At 36.4% G+C, this 15,629-nt stretch overlaps 2 protein-coding genes and 1 long non-coding RNA gene across 3 annotated transcripts; 1 reads left to right on the forward strand and 2 right to left on the reverse strand.

Moving 5' to 3' along the window:
* Window positions 1-1,691: 1,691 nt before the first annotated feature.
* On the reverse strand, window positions 1,692-3,433 carry LOC147513341 (BTB/POZ domain-containing protein POB1-like). The gene is given in 5 exon segments (XM_086596380.1): window positions 1,692-2,180; window positions 2,183-2,619; window positions 2,893-2,953; window positions 3,054-3,170; window positions 3,247-3,433. Coding segments are annotated over 4 exon segments (891 nt in total). The 5' UTR covers window positions 3,076-3,170; window positions 3,247-3,433; the 3' UTR covers window positions 1,692-1,809.
* A 2,094-nt stretch (window positions 3,434-5,527) lies between these two features.
* LOC147513342 (P-loop containing nucleoside triphosphate hydrolases superfamily protein) lies at window positions 5,528-9,990 on the reverse strand. Its single transcript, XM_086596381.1, is given in 4 exon segments — window positions 5,528-7,194; window positions 8,971-9,229; window positions 9,232-9,388; window positions 9,390-9,990. Coding segments are annotated over 3 exon segments (900 nt in total). The 5' UTR covers window positions 9,888-9,990; the 3' UTR covers window positions 5,528-7,194; window positions 8,971-8,984.
* Window positions 9,991-14,173: 4,183 nt separating this feature from the next.
* LOC147513343 (uncharacterized) lies at window positions 14,174-14,874 on the forward strand. Its single transcript, XR_015217373.1, has 2 exons — window positions 14,174-14,238; window positions 14,508-14,874. It is a non-coding gene; the product is annotated as an uncharacterized LOC147513343 (long non-coding RNA).
* The last annotated feature ends 755 nt before the right edge of the window (window positions 14,875-15,629 follow it).

Raw genomic sequence — 15,629 nt, forward strand, 5'->3', positions numbered from 1 at the left:
ATAACAAAATAATAATAATAAATTTTCGGATATCGGTATAAATTTTCGGATTCAGATATATCCTCATCCGAATCTATCAGTTTGCACCACTAAAACAAACAATTGACTCATTTAGGTTTCTTTTTTAGTAGCAAAAGGAAAATACTGTATTCTTCTAACGTGTGTTTAACAACTCAATTCTTTGGCCTAGGGGAACAAAGAATTTTTGTAATCTATGGAGAAACCACTTCATCAAAAAAAGGATTAATAATAATACATTCCAAAGTCAAATGAATTTTCTTTGACAAACTTTCAAGTAGTTACATGGAAAAGAAAATAAAGAATACGAGATTAAATTATGAAGTCAAATGGAATTCTCTTTTTCCTAAACTTTCAACATGAAATTGCACTGCTATTGTTATTATTATTTTTTCCGATGAAGAGAAATTGCACTACTAATTTCTCATTGTTTTCCACTTAATAGTTGTTTACATGTGTACTTCATTTCTTGTTCCACACGCAAAGAAGACTCCCTCACTCTAAATCTATTTCATGTGACAGCCCAATATCGGCCCAAGGTTATATGAAACGGGTCGGGGTGTTGGTTTGGACCTTGGATCTTTCTCAAAGCGGCCCAGTAGACTATTAGTTTGTTGGTTTCCAATTCCCACCCCCGCTCTGGCGGGAGAATTAATCCAGCTATTTTTCCAAGAGCTGTAATTTGCAGGCTGAACAGTCAGAACAACGCCAACTCTCAATTGTGTGTACAAAAGAGTCGCAGGATCTGCTTAATTGTGTCACTGAATCACCTTACGATTACACTTGGCAAAAAAAAAGGGACGTTAAGAGCATTCCCAATGCAAGTCAATATTTTCCCCCTCTTATCACCTCTACGGATGCAGTTTTTTCTCTTTTATCACCGTTTTGGTGAAAAGCAAGGTGAAGCTATCCAATGCAAAAGTGAATATTAATCTCGGTAAAAATCGAAAAAATGCTCCGGACGGAATGAAACATCTCGTCTGAAATTTAAAAAAAACCGACAAAAAATAAAAAAATCATGCGAGACGGAATGAAACATTCCGTCCGAAAAAAAAAATTCATTCTTTTTATTAAAAAAAAAACACGAGACAGAATCCAACATCCCGTCAGAAGTTCACAAGTCAGTCTCTATCTCGGTTGAAGGTTTCACCCTGGAAATGACTTGGGAAAATAGTCACCATCTTTTTCACCTCTGTATTGGGCACTGGTTTTGCACCAAAATGAGGTAAATTTTTTTACATCCCCCTCTTTTTCATCTGCATTAGGAATGCTCTTAAGAGGTGTCACTTTGTATGCAACAGTAGTATCCTCCTTGTGCAGTTAAAGCTCAGGCGTTTGCGGCTAGGATTTCAGCCTAGGCAACAGTAGAAAAGTAAAGTTACTCGTCTTTTTAAGTGAACTCAAGTTTTCTATATTTCTCATTATAATCGTGTTTCTTTATTGTAATGTGAAGTACTGCTTACGTGCTTAACTTGTTCAGAATGTGGATGCTACCAGATTGTATTCATTTTTTATTTTATTTTTGGCAAATACACTTAGAGGCGCTCTAAGAAGATTATCCAGGGCTTCTTTTCGTTTTTAATTTTCCACTTTTGCTGGCAGGTTGGATGAGACCGCACCACCCACAAACTACACTAATCAATACTTGCAACATCTAAACTTTGGTATCCGCATTTCCCACACTTGAAAACACATTTTTGCCATTAATAAAGGTCTATAGATACAAAAAGCGCCAGACAACAGTTACAATATGGGATAAATAAAAAATACAACAAGAAAATATGTTAACGCTTAAAGCTGATCGAGTTCTACACAAAGATGGAGGATGTCATTGATGAAATAATTACTTTCATCAGCCATGAAGGTTTCCCATTGAATTTGAAACAGGTTGCGATAGCCAACTGCCTTCCCACCTGAGAATATATAGCTTCCTTTGTATTTGCTGACATACTCCTCGGACGGTTTTGATCTAGCCAAAAACTTGTACTCTATACCAAAACTTACTGACCCTTTTTCTTGCATTCCTAAAAACAGCCCAAAGCAATTGAAAGCGCCCAACTGGTCCTTGTTGCAGTGGCCCGAAAGGAAAAACCCTTGTCCACCAAGATGGAATGCTTGCGAGTAGACCCGCCCCGAAGGGTAAAGTTTTGCACACTCTTCTTCTTGAGTTCCAAGAAAACCACACAATGCTGCCTGGGATGCTCGAACTCCACAACCTTTACAGGACGATATTTGTAAGCCCGCTCCACAAAGCGGCGGTTAATGGATGCAGATTCTTCAGCAGCGATACTGCGTTGTCTATGTGGAGCCTCATCCTTGAAAAAAAGGGCCTCAAGCACAACCCTGGAAGCAAGGTCATGTTCAAAATCACTGCAGGTGAGGACCTTTTTCAATTTCTGACAGGTCATGAAAGGAAAGCGGATTAGTCGACCAAGGCGTGTGCCCAGAACCTCTCGTCTATCCTCCACTTTAGGAAAATGGGTTCTTGCCCACTTTAGCATAAAATCATAGACCGCATCCTCTGATACTACCAGGAGATCATCACTAGAAAATATAGCCTCGATTCCAGCCAAGGGCAAGTTCAGCAACTCATCATAGAACCTAATCAGGTAATAATAGAAAAGTATGAATGGTACTCTGGTTTGCGTGTTCATCATTTCATTATAACAGTTGGTCGCGTTGGTTGGAATCAAAACAGATAAACTAACTTATGACTAAAACACATTACATTAAAACTTACCCACTGTTTGCTTGTTTGATACTTTGGTTTTATTCAGGGGACCAAAATCTCAACACTTAGATCATATATAAAATTCAAAGTATAAAACTTTGATCAATAAAGAGAATGCATTGGGTATATTATCAATAACATACTTGGCTACGTCTTTGTAGCGTTCAACAAGGTCCTGCTTAGCTGCATCCGTCAATGGCTGAACTGCAGTATAACCGAGATTTTATTCATGACGGTTTGAATCGTCTCAAATCTTCTCTACAAGACATGAGTTATGCTACAAGATAAATAAGTAGCAGCTCACCTGAATGCGTCTCTTCAATCATTGCCACAGCATCTTCGTCTAGATTCTCGTAGGGTCCTCCATCATCCCTATCAGGCTGGTTGCAGCTCAATATATGCTTCTCACGGTACACAATAGCTATAGAAAAACAAAAAATTGGGAGTCAGACGTGAAACATCAAACCTGTCTATTAAATATTTCTCAGGCTTCTTACTCTCATCATTAAACTCCTCTTCTTCCGCCTTCTTTTTCCCCTCTTCCACATCTTTCTTCTTCGCCGCAGTAACTAATCCAGTAATCTTCTTCTCAACACTCTCATCTTTAAACAAATCAGATTTCCTTCTTAGAAAATCAATCACTAATTCTACAACCTTAAGTGGTGATTCTTGTTCAAGAATTGGTTTTTAATACATCATCAAATGGTCCATCGACAACAACTTCGGTTGTAGATGATGATGATGAGGATTGTTTCTGTTTTTGGGTTTTCTTCGTCTTGGAAATCAAAGACAGACGCCATTGGAATCGATGGTTTTGAGGTTGTGTGAAAAAAATTTAGTTTTGAAGAGGTGAAAAAGAGTGGAGAGCTAAAGGTAAAAAAGGGCGTAGTTGACGTAGACATAGTGGGGTGGAGTCTTTGAGAGAGACTATTATCACAAACTTTCAAAATATTTACAGACAAAACAATATTACCTGTTCACGTAATGTCAATGTTCTATTTCGAGGGGGGGGGGTCGAGGGGGTATGTAGACAAAATATTGTCATCCTCTTCTCTTCGTTTCTGTTTCTCTCCGCACATTTTCAATAATCAATCTCTCCCTCTCTCATCTCCACTCCCACGTGGAGAGAGATGGATGAAGAGAAGAGATGAGGACAAATAGAAACCGAGAGAGAGAGAGATTGATTATTGAAAGGACGTGGAGAGGGAGAGGGACGAAGAGGATGACAGACAGAAACCAACCATACCTCTTTTCGGCTCAGAAAGTTCGTTCCGCTCACTTAACTAGATAACTACAAATAGTGGAGGCGTGAGCGGAGGTGGAGAAGAGAAAGGGAGAGATGAATTTGTGGTGGGGAGAGAGAAAGTTAGATTTGGTTGAGAAGGAAGGAGAGAGAAAAAAAGGGAAAGAGAAATTGCTCAAAAAAAAAAACAATTAAATGAGTTGAGCCACTTCCCTTTTTTTTCAAACAAACACCCAACCAACACCAACTACTCGTTCCTATCAAGCAATTTTTTTTTTTAATCCATACAACATTTTTTAAGCATAACATCAAACTAAGATATCTACTAATTTAGAATGTGAATCATCCAAACAATAACCAATATATTTGAAAGTAATAACTCTCTGCATTTTGAACAATTTCAAGTGAGTTTTAAAACCTAAAAACAAAACATATATAGTAAGAGCACAACTAAAAAAAAAAACTCATTCATTAAGTTTAGAACAATCAAACTAATTAGAGTCTTACATTTCAATTTCGGAATTAACAATGTATGAGACATTGATATTGGCAAGTGGTGGTGTGGAGAGAAATAAGAAAATAATAATAAAAATATCAATAAATAAGTGAAATTAAAAAAACAAGAGAGTGGCAGCCGTGGTGGTGCTTGAGTTTTACTGGTTTTAGAACAATATTAGAGCATCTCTATGTGGTAGTATAACTTGCATTTTTCTTCATATTTGAAGGAAAAGTTTGAAATTTTTTGGAATTTCATCTCTAGGTAGCCTCAAATCCGGTCGCATCACCTGTTTGTTCGCAAATTTGACAATTTAAATGCAAATGCAGAGCGACATTGGTAATGTCGCCCCAATTTTTTGTTTGACTTTGACCAAAGACCATGCGATAGTGAATGCTTGATTAAATCTTGTCATGTAGCGTCAATTCTAATGTCACATGAGTTGTTTTGGAATTGTACATGGGCGACACTCCAACTGTCGCGTGACAGTGGTAATGTCATGTGAGTTGTTTTTTGGTAATTGAATTTGCGACCACCTATAGTTGATCGAAATTTGCGACCAACTTCTTTAAAAAATTTCTTTAAATTTGAAGAGTATACTACTACCACCTAGAACAATGTTCTTAAGTTTTATAAAGGTCACAAAGTATTGGGTTAGGATGTCCTACCTTTTAGCAATTCTCGAAGAAAAGAATATAACCAATACAAGAATTCTCTATGCACTACTAATTTTTCTCATTGTTTTTTCCATGTACTACTTTCCACTCAATCTCTTTCATGTGACAGCCCAATATCGGCCCAAGGTTATATCTGGGTCCGGGTTCAGTGGACGAGAAAAATGGGTCGGCGTGGTGGTTTGGGCCTTGGATCTTTCCAGAAATGAAGAGTGGAAGTAGTTTGATGGTTTCCCATCGCCGCGGTTTTCTTGCAGAACAATCTAGGCGGGAGAATTAATCCAGCGAGTTCTAAATTGCAAAAAAAAAATGGCTGCAGAAAAAGCAAAGGCTGAACAGTCGGAACAACGCCAGCCCTCAATCGTGTGTGCAAAAGAGTCGCTGGATCTGCTCAATTGTGTCACCGAATCACCTTACGATGAAACCAAGTGTATCCGTTTATTGGAATCTTTGCGAACTTGCGTTCTCAACCAGGTCCGTCCCCCTTTTTTTTTTCATTGTATTGTTCATGATTTAGAGGTGCCTTTGTTATGACTTTGAATTACCATTTTTTATAAATCTGATCAAACTCGTCTCTGTTTTCATCATTTACACATTAATAACTATAGCAACTTATATAATATCTATCTATAATATAGTATTTGTTTTTCATACATATTTCAGTTGACTAAAAACATAGTTTATGTTGGTGTAAAACTGCAAAGATTGTGACTTTCATTACTTGCCCGCTATGAAGCAGCTATTTCATCCTTGTCAGTTCAGTTTATAATGAAATTGCTTTTGTTGTTGTGACTTGTGTCGTACCAGAAAGTGAAGAAGTTTTCATTAGCTGAACCACACCTGCCAGAATCCAGTGAGAACAAGAAGTAGAAGCTGGAAGAGTTGGCAGGAAATAAAAGTTCTCCGTTAACATGGGGTCTATATCTTTAGTCCTCGAGAGTTTGTTGTTTTCATTCCTCAATTTTGTGGGAAAAATGGTCGAGGATTACCAAATTTGTTGTGGATGATTCCATTGGCAAACAGCTTAAAATCCTTTTGAGTGCGTCTATATCGCACAAACGAGTAGGTGAACTTGATTTTACATTAGGGAATCAAAAGGAAGTTATATGATATGAGATGGTTTTACTATAGATAAATGCATTTCACTGATGATACCTTGCAATGTCTTTGCACTTTAAATATTTATAGTGTCTGATTACTACCTCATAAATCTTACCACCCAAATTATATCCAACCTCTTGCATATTTACCATGGTTTGACTGGATCCTTCCTTAATAATGATGAAGTCTTTATGCTGCATCTTCGTCTGATTCTTGTTTCACTGATTTATCCTTGATAACTATGGAGATTACACTTCTTGTTAAAAGGCAGGGATTTTAATTTTTTTTGTTTTAGCAGTACCTAAAACTAAGAGCAGGCAGGCAGGCCAATGTCTCCAGGTTTACAGGTCTTTAGTTCTTTGTTCACTGTCTGCCTGTCTTTTGTGCAATTATACTCTTGTCAGTCAATTAGAGAACCTCGGAGCATTGCAATGTTGTCCAGGCGTAACACAGTTCTTCGTTTGGATCAGCTAGCTTCATTTTCTTGCTTCTTTAATTTAATATGTTTTAGTGCTTACATGCACTTTCTGATCGCCATGAATACTGCTTATATCTTTTAGAAGGGATAGAGAGAGTATGCTAGATGGGTGTCAAACAGGCTGAATCAGGTGTTACCGTAACCAGAATGAAATCCTATTATATACAGCAATTTGCCTTTGTCATTACATTTTGTCTTTCTGGTTCCAAAAATGCATAGTGAGCATTTGAACTTCTGGAAATTTTATTTGAACACTAAATGAGAAAAAAGATAACAAATGTCCAATGTGTGATGCGTCGAATGTCAATTGGTAGTCTAAAACTACATACCTCCAGCTCTCCTGTGTAATATGTGAATGTCCTGTGGAACAGTGATAGGGTTCTTTTTTCTAGTTTTCTTTGATGTATTTTATAGTGATTACACGTATTCAACATGAATGAATGAGATGCACACCTGTTCGTTGGAATGACAAGATAACAATGAAGAGAAGGCAAATAAATCTCTGAAGGAAATGTTCTTTGTGGAAATCAGAGGAACAATTTAGATGAATAAGGATTATGTAAACAAAAGTGAATATCAACTTGTAAATGCTACAAGAGTCATATATTAGAGGATCCTTGCTTTTATTGGGGAAAAAGGAGAGGATCTCTGCAACCTTTCGTTAGAAAATGTAGTGATTTTCTGCCATAAGTTGAACCATTCTACTGAAATGTTTTTGGTTAATAAAAATGAAGATACTTCTGATAACAATCCAACATTCGCTTTTACCCTCTCAAAATGTCTGATGCTGTTTCCAAAATCAAGTAAAACTGACAAATTGGAGCAGCAAGGGCAGAAAAACTCCCTGTTAATCCCAGTTGTTTTGATCACGTCTCTCACAAAAATGACAGCTTCAATAAGCTCCTAGTCCTCTATTCCTTATACACCAATCTCACGGAGATTTGGAGGTAAAACTGAAGCAGAATCTAGATGCTAAATGACCATATACTAGGGTGCGTTCTTAGTTTACGCACATGTTGGTCAATCTTCCTTAATCTCAATCTAAGCATTCTACTTGACTCCCCCCACAAGCGTAGCAAATAAGAGAATACATTTAAAATTTTTATTTTCGCAATTCTAGGAAATGGACAACCACACAAAAAGAGTAACTCTCAAACAACTTATTAACTACTAAAATACTTGAGATGAGATAATCTTACAAATAGTCAGGAACTCGAAAGTACATACCATAAACAAAATACTCAATTCACATAACGTGGAAGCTATTATTTAGATGTAGAAATACCTTAGAATAAAAGACTCCTGGAAAGTGAGTATAATTCCAGAAGAATACAACATATGAATTTGAACTTCGATAGAAATGGATCCAAATCCACAGACATAGGTATATGCATTAAACATTTACAGTTCATAAGTATTTAGTGTGATCAACTTATATAAATCTTTTATATACGATATGTATTTCTAGTCCTAATGAAGTCTGAGTTGCTTGCAATGGATAACACCAATCAACAATTTGAATTGCTAAAGAACTCTTAGTGGATATTCCTTTGTTCCTTAGCACTACGTGTGCCATATCTAATACTGAAATATCAAGCTCCAAGAGCTGAAGTTAAGGCCTGTAGACCTTATGCATGATTAAGTTAAGTAGTTGCCCTAAAACATAGTAATGTCTATTTACTATGTCGCCCAAGTACAACTTAGTAGATCCCATTCGTCTCAAGAGAGTTGTCCACGACAAGGGGAATAGCTCAAAGCCTACCCACATACATATCATCTCAATGGCCGATTTTAACTCATTTTAGGCAGTATCATATGGGAAGATCCATCTCTCTACTCATTCCTAAGATGCAAACAATCTTCCAGTATTGGTCCAAGCCTCCAAGGTTAAGGTTTAACTAATATAAGGTAGATATGTTGGTCCCAAAATCAAATGAAACAGAAGTTACTCTTACTGCATGTGCTGAACATAAAAAAAAAACATGACAAGAGTCATATGGCCCAGTCATACTAGAGGTATATTTCTATAAATTTAATACAAACTCTACTGCAGAGTCTAAAGTCATCATTGGTTTTATTCTAGAATGCAGTTCAATTGAGAACATCTACATTCATATCCATGAAATGCAACAACGAGAAAGAGTGAGTACAAACAATCCAATCTTGATTAAAACTTGAGCATTCAGAACATCACCAATAACAGATTTATTAGAGCCAGAGGAAACTAACCTTTCTACAAACTACTAAATCCTAACATTCCTTTGATTCACTTTAGCTTTCTCTGCATCAATAATCGACTCAACAAGCTTAACCGCATTATCAAGCTTCCCTTCAGCATTCACAACCACATAATCAAAATCCTTAACATGTTTCACTTCCTGTCTAGCAGTACTGATTCTCACAAGTAGCGTCTCAGTAGTCTCCGTCTTTCTCTCCACAAGTCTCTCAACAAGTGCAGTCTCATTTTCAGCCACAAGAAATATAAAACGGCAGAATTCCCAAGTATAGATTTCAATGTAGCTGCACCTTGTATATCAACTCTTAAAACAATATCATATCCTTTCGACATAAACTCCCTAATCTGTTGTTTAGGTATCCCTTTATAATCTCCATACACAAGTGCATATTCTAATAACTCATTTCTTTTTAACCATAGTTAAAAACTGTTCTTTACTAACAAAATAATAATCTATACCTTCAACTTCACCGGGCCTCATTGCTCGACTCGTTGCAGTAACTACGAAATGAATCCCTTCACGAACTCCGCGTAATTTTTTAATTACAGCATCTTTACCAACCCCACTTGGTCCACTTATAACAATGATTAATGGTTTTGGTGGTGGGGAAATTGGTTCTGTACTAAATGGTGAACCTAAAGCGGCTTCTAGACTGCGAAATATTTCGGGTTTATCAGCAGTTATTGGTGCCAATGGAACATATGGGCTTCTTTTTGATACAATTGTTTTAATGTCTGATGCCATGAATGGATAGATTATTTGAGGTTGGGGCTTGAAATTAAGATATTTTGAGGAGAGTTTTGGTGTGTGTGAGAAAGTGGTGAAGATTCTTTTTAAAAGCATTGATGGGTTTGAGAGTAGTGATGATGAAGTGGGGTTTTGAGGGTTTAAGAAAATAGCTTTTGCCATTTTTTAGTACGTGCCATTTGTTTTCTAAGGAAAATCTGATCAATAATTTTATGCCCTAGGAATTGGGGATCTTTAGTAACTCAGATCTCGAAGCATAATTTTTTTTTTGATTAAAAAGGATAAAATATTTGGAGATGCAGGGACTCGAACCCTGAGTTTGCCTGGGGCCGCCGCACCTATTTGCTTTAGAAATTTGCAAGTTTTGGGCTACACCTCCGCTCATATATCATAATTAATTATATTTAACTGGTTTCTTATACTTAATTATTAGTTTGTACCACTAGAGCCCTCATAATTGAGGGCCGGGTCAGCCCACCCCTATTTTGTTTTAAGGGTCGGGTCGAGTAGGATCAAACATGAAAACTCAAGCCCTTAATCCGTCCCTCAACCTTCATTTTTGAGGGCCAAATTAGGGCTGAGTTAGGTACTTAGGTCCGGTCTAATTATACTTTACTAGTTTACTTGTTTTTTTAGTGATTTTTTATTTATTTTTATCATATTTTGATTATGTATATCAATTTAACTAAATATACAAAACTAATTCTTATGCTTTTAGGAAAAATAAAATAGAAATAAAATAGAAATGGTGGAAGAGATAATACTCTTAAAACATCTACATTTTTCATACTTAACTATGTTTTGTATGACTTATATATCTATCATTCAATCAATTACAAAAAATGCATATGTTATGTTATGTTATAATTTATCCTCTATTGAAAACTAATTTAGTGATTTTTTTTTATACAATTTATATAATTAGAGTATAATACATAAATACTTAGCAAAAATAAGAGTATAATACATAAATATAATGTAAAATAACAAGAAAATGTATGAGGGCCAAGTGAGGGCTGGTTAGGCCTTAATGAGGGCCGGGCTCATGCTTCAAAACCTAGTCCCTAGCCCGTCCCTTATAAGCATGAGGGCCGGGCCGGCCCGCCCCTCAAATCTGTGAGGGTCAACTTTTGAAGGCTTGAACATGCAATTTTGAGGGCGGGTTGAGGGCCAAATTATCACCCCTACCACTAGGGGAGCCAACGGGTTGGTTTTGGGTCGGGTTATTGTGGTTTCGGTTCTCAACGGTTTTAATATGAAAATTATAGAACCCAACCCAAAACCATCAAAACCCACGGTTTTTTATCGGTTTCGGTTCTAATTCGAGTCTTTATTATTTATTATAATTATTAAACAATTTCAATCATTTAAACACTAAAACTTGTTTTTACGTTTATTTTTATTTTTTTCTTTTCCTACAAGATAATATTTTTTATATAATTAGTGATGTATCAACAATCATATTTACATCAATCTATGAACATATATCAATCATACACTTAAAACATTTACCATTCATGTGATAATTTCAAGCTTTGATATATAAATTAAAATAATCAAATATCTAACCCCAAAAATTTGATTTTTTTTTTACGTGCATACACATATATTTATTTCCTTGTATTAACTTATTAACTTGATCGTGTACACACTACTACAAAAATGCACATTAGCCACGGTTGGTCATTTGGTATATACCACTGTTTCCCTAATAACAGTGGTTTATACTCATTTACCACGGTACAAAACAATTTCCTGGTTTTGGAACAAGTAAATACCACTGATGTTGTAAAACAGTGGGATATAATACACCATATACCACGGTGGTATCAAATATGTTTTTGTATTCATATACCCCACTGTTTCCTTTAAAACAGTGGTTTATATTTTGGGCAAAATTACATCTACCGTGGATAAAGAAGATTTAGAGAAAAAAAAATCATAATAAGAAAAAAGAAAAGAAACCCACTTCTCCCACTCGCACTAGAACTCTTTGTTCCACTTCTTTCTCTCCTTAGTTTCTGTCCCCAGGGTTCGTAAGTTTCTTATAAAAAAAACATAAAAAGGGTTCACAAGTTGAGAGAAATCAATCGTCCAACTGCAAGGTTTCTGCCTTTTCGTGTAAGTAGGTTCTTTTCAAACTGTGTTGACTAATCACTCTTCGTGTAAGTAGGTTTTGTAATTCTTGAATTCGTTTTCTAGGGTTTATAAATTTCTTGTTGATTGAGTTTTAAATTTTATTGTTTTACCGGCTATATCGGCCGTCATGGGGACTAAGCGATTACCGTGTATCTGGCGGGGTCTTTGATCTTGTCCATTTGTCGTCTTTGTAGGGTACCGTGGCACATTGAAGGTATTTCTATCTTGCAATGGCTTTACGGTGATGTTATTTAGCATAACTGCTCTTACGTTGGAAACTCATTGGGATTTGAGTATGCGGTGGCAAACTTCTTTTAGAGTTGAACCGGGTTTTCGCGACCGGGTGGTTACTTCATGTGGTATGCTACTCCAAAGATACGGTAATTTGCGAAAGATGTTGAAATCTGGGCGGGGTATATTACGTTACTAGTTGTCCGCTTTGAATAGGGAATTGATAGATCGCTAACTTTCGTTACGCAAAATTGATGCACCCATGTCCGCACTAATGAAGATGTGTTGGGAACTAGTAGTGATTAAAAATGATACTGATAAACCAAGTAGGTGCTTCTATATTCAAGAAACCCACTTCAAATGATGCTTCCAGACCTGCTCAGTGGAGCCTAGGGCATTGGGCTAGCCTTGTTTTTTCAATTTTTCCCCAGCCTATACTATTTGAAAGAAATCTTGGTATCCTACTTAGGTGGATATATTTTCTGTCTCCTGATATTCAATTCGGGCTTTTTCATTATTACTTTTAAAAACATGCTTGATAATTGACATGCTCTTCTTTCCTCTCTAATTCTACTAATAATTGTTTGTTTAATGTGAGATATGTAGAGATGGACAATCATAAGGAAGCGTCGAGGCTAGCTTGAATTCGGTGGGGTGGGTAATCCAAAGAAATCCACGACTTTTATGAAGCCTGACTGCTTTGCAACTCGTCGGCAGTTTCACATGCACTTAATATGCCTTCCGGCTGCATGTTACGTAAGTATGTTACAAATGTTTTCTATTGTTCCATAGACTCAGCCAAATTCCACTAACTACACAACCCCCACACACACACACACCCCCCCACACACAAAAAAAAAAAAAGAGACAATTTTGCGGCATGTACATACGACTAACATACTTGATACATTCGGTTTAATGCCCAATGAATTATATGTACAAGATTCTACCCATTAATCTATATCGATGCACTCTAAATTTCATATGTTTATGACAAAATAAGGAAAAAAAACTGTTTTTCACTTTTTCCTGCCACACACAGCTAAGACCCCGTTGTTGAATGCAAAAAAAGCTGATAATGGTGTTTGCTAAACAAAAGGGTCTTTTGATTTCTAGTTCATCCAACATGCTAATGATGCGAAAGCGTCGGTCGGAATTCCATCAAGTTCAGCTTTTAGTTCCTTCGTTCACGAAGATATTTCACCGGATCTCGGATACAACAAGCTCCTCATAATAAAGTAACATCAAACACAACACTGAAACCTAAAATAAATGTCAAGAAAGGACCACCAACCAAGACCTCTTTGGCTCCAAATCCTATGATACGATTAACGCGACTTTGCGTCGGTGCTTCGCATTGCCCCTCCTTCACCGCGGCTTCACCGCTTAAAGCCGCACAATCAAAAAGTGCTCTCCATATAAGACTGGACCAGTTCCCCGATCAAAACGTCATTGCCGCGCTACTAGCCTTGCGGTTCTCATCCTAATGTACACTACATTCGACCTGGTCAGCCCTATCGTCGAAGACTATATTGTAGCCCGGGCCAAGTATCCAAAGAACTGGCGGCGGTGATCGGCAAGAACATGGGATTCCCACAAGACCTCGGTTGGTGGCAAGTTCAGTCCTCTTAGCACCTCATCATCTAATTGTATGTCTCAACAAGTGATGCCGGTGTCGTCTTCTTCTAACGCTTTATATCTGGGGTGGGCGAAGGTAAGAGCCCAAATGCTATCGTAGCATCCAAGGAAGGTGCTAAATCTGATGTAGAGATGAAAGATGTTGGTGCTTTTGCAAATGTTCCCCAATGAGTTTGGCCCTCGCCAAACAGAAATTTCAAATCCTGAGGTGCTTACAGAAAATCAGACAACTCCTGTGGAGAGTCTGAATCATTCACAAAAGGTGGGTGCTGGTGAAAATAAACAATTACCTCGAAATGAATTTTCTATACTCCTTTGACTTTTATGGTTTCATATTAGTTGTTATCATGTTGATGTCGCAAATAGTATGCATTGTATACTCACTTTCTTTGTTGACGTTTAATGGCTTTCGGAGGACATTAAATCCCAAAGCGACCTAACCTCCATCAACACCCAAGTTAGGCGGTATACAATGCAAATAAGAAAACGGAAGATTAAGCAACAGGTATGTAAGTATTTTATTTACACGTGATATATAACTCAAATGTTATTACATTGTCCTAAGATTTACACTTTAGATTGTGGAAACAAAAAAATAAGTAAACAAATGTCAAGCGTCATTTGGGGGGCAACAATTGATTTAGGGCCGGTAAATTGTAGTTTACACATTATATATTATTAAAATGTCTGCTTGTGCTTATATTTCTTTAGCATTCTATTATTTTATGGTATTCTTCGTTATTAAGTTATTATTTTATGGTATTGATCGTGCAGATGACACTTAACACTCAAAGATACCTATGCACAAGATGAACTTGATGTTATTCGACTTGAAATTCTGAAGTTCATCTAATGGAATGTTCGAGCCGGTCATAGTGTCTTAACTTGATGTTGTTCGACTTGAAATTCTGAAGTTCATCTAATGGAATGTTCGAGCCGGTCATAGTGTCTTAACTAGGTTTGGACCCTTCTAGTTAAGGTTTGGGGATTGATCTCAACATTTGTATTTTTCATTGTAAAACTCATTTGATGTATAGGTGGAACAAATATATTACTCCTTTGATATTTTAGAACGAAGAACAAGTTGGTCATTATTATTTTTTTATTGACGCGAAAATTATCAAATTCTTTTTGCAATTCACTGTTGTATGGTCTAAATTTGTTTCTTTTGTTTGTTGCACGATGAATATATTGTCTGAACAATGTGTTTTTTAAGTTAGTGTGGATTCGGTGAAAATATATGCAGGTTGAAATTAAATAATCAAGGGATTTTTTTTTAAAAAAAAAAAGTATAAACCACGGTTGTGTAAGAACAGTGGTTTAAGGGGATTATATAAGCCAGACTATTAACCACGGTTTCTGATATCATAATACCTCGGTTTTTTCAAAAATCGTGGTAAATAGAGGATACTTAATACCACGGTTCTGTTAGAAGTATTTGTCACGGTGGTTGTTACCACGGTATAAAAACAGTGGCTAAAGGCTTTTTACCACTATAAATAACAGTGGTATATGAGCTTTTCTGTAATAGTGACACGTGCAATCACATATATTTGTTATCTTGATATATTTTACGTGTATACAGTATACACATATATTTGTACACGTGCATTAACTTGTATTTTAAATCGAACATGCGAGTACGTATTACAATTACATCTCATCATTAATTTTTAACATGAACACTACATATTGGTTTATATATAATAAGTGCATGTACCACAATATATTAAACATATGTATCATATTTAAATATACACGTGAATAAGTTAATAAATATAAAATGTATTAGTTAAATGAGGTCAGTAACTCTTTGATGCTGGTGGGGTTTGAGTCCCAGACCTCTGGTATCATCACCCAAAGGTTTTACCGACTTTGCTATGATACACTTGTTTA

This window comes from Coptis chinensis, chromosome 3 (genome assembly GCF_015680905.1).
Source record: "Coptis chinensis isolate HL-2020 chromosome 3, ASM1568090v1, whole genome shotgun sequence".
Classification (NCBI taxonomy): domain Eukaryota; kingdom Viridiplantae; phylum Streptophyta; class Magnoliopsida; order Ranunculales; family Ranunculaceae; genus Coptis; species Coptis chinensis.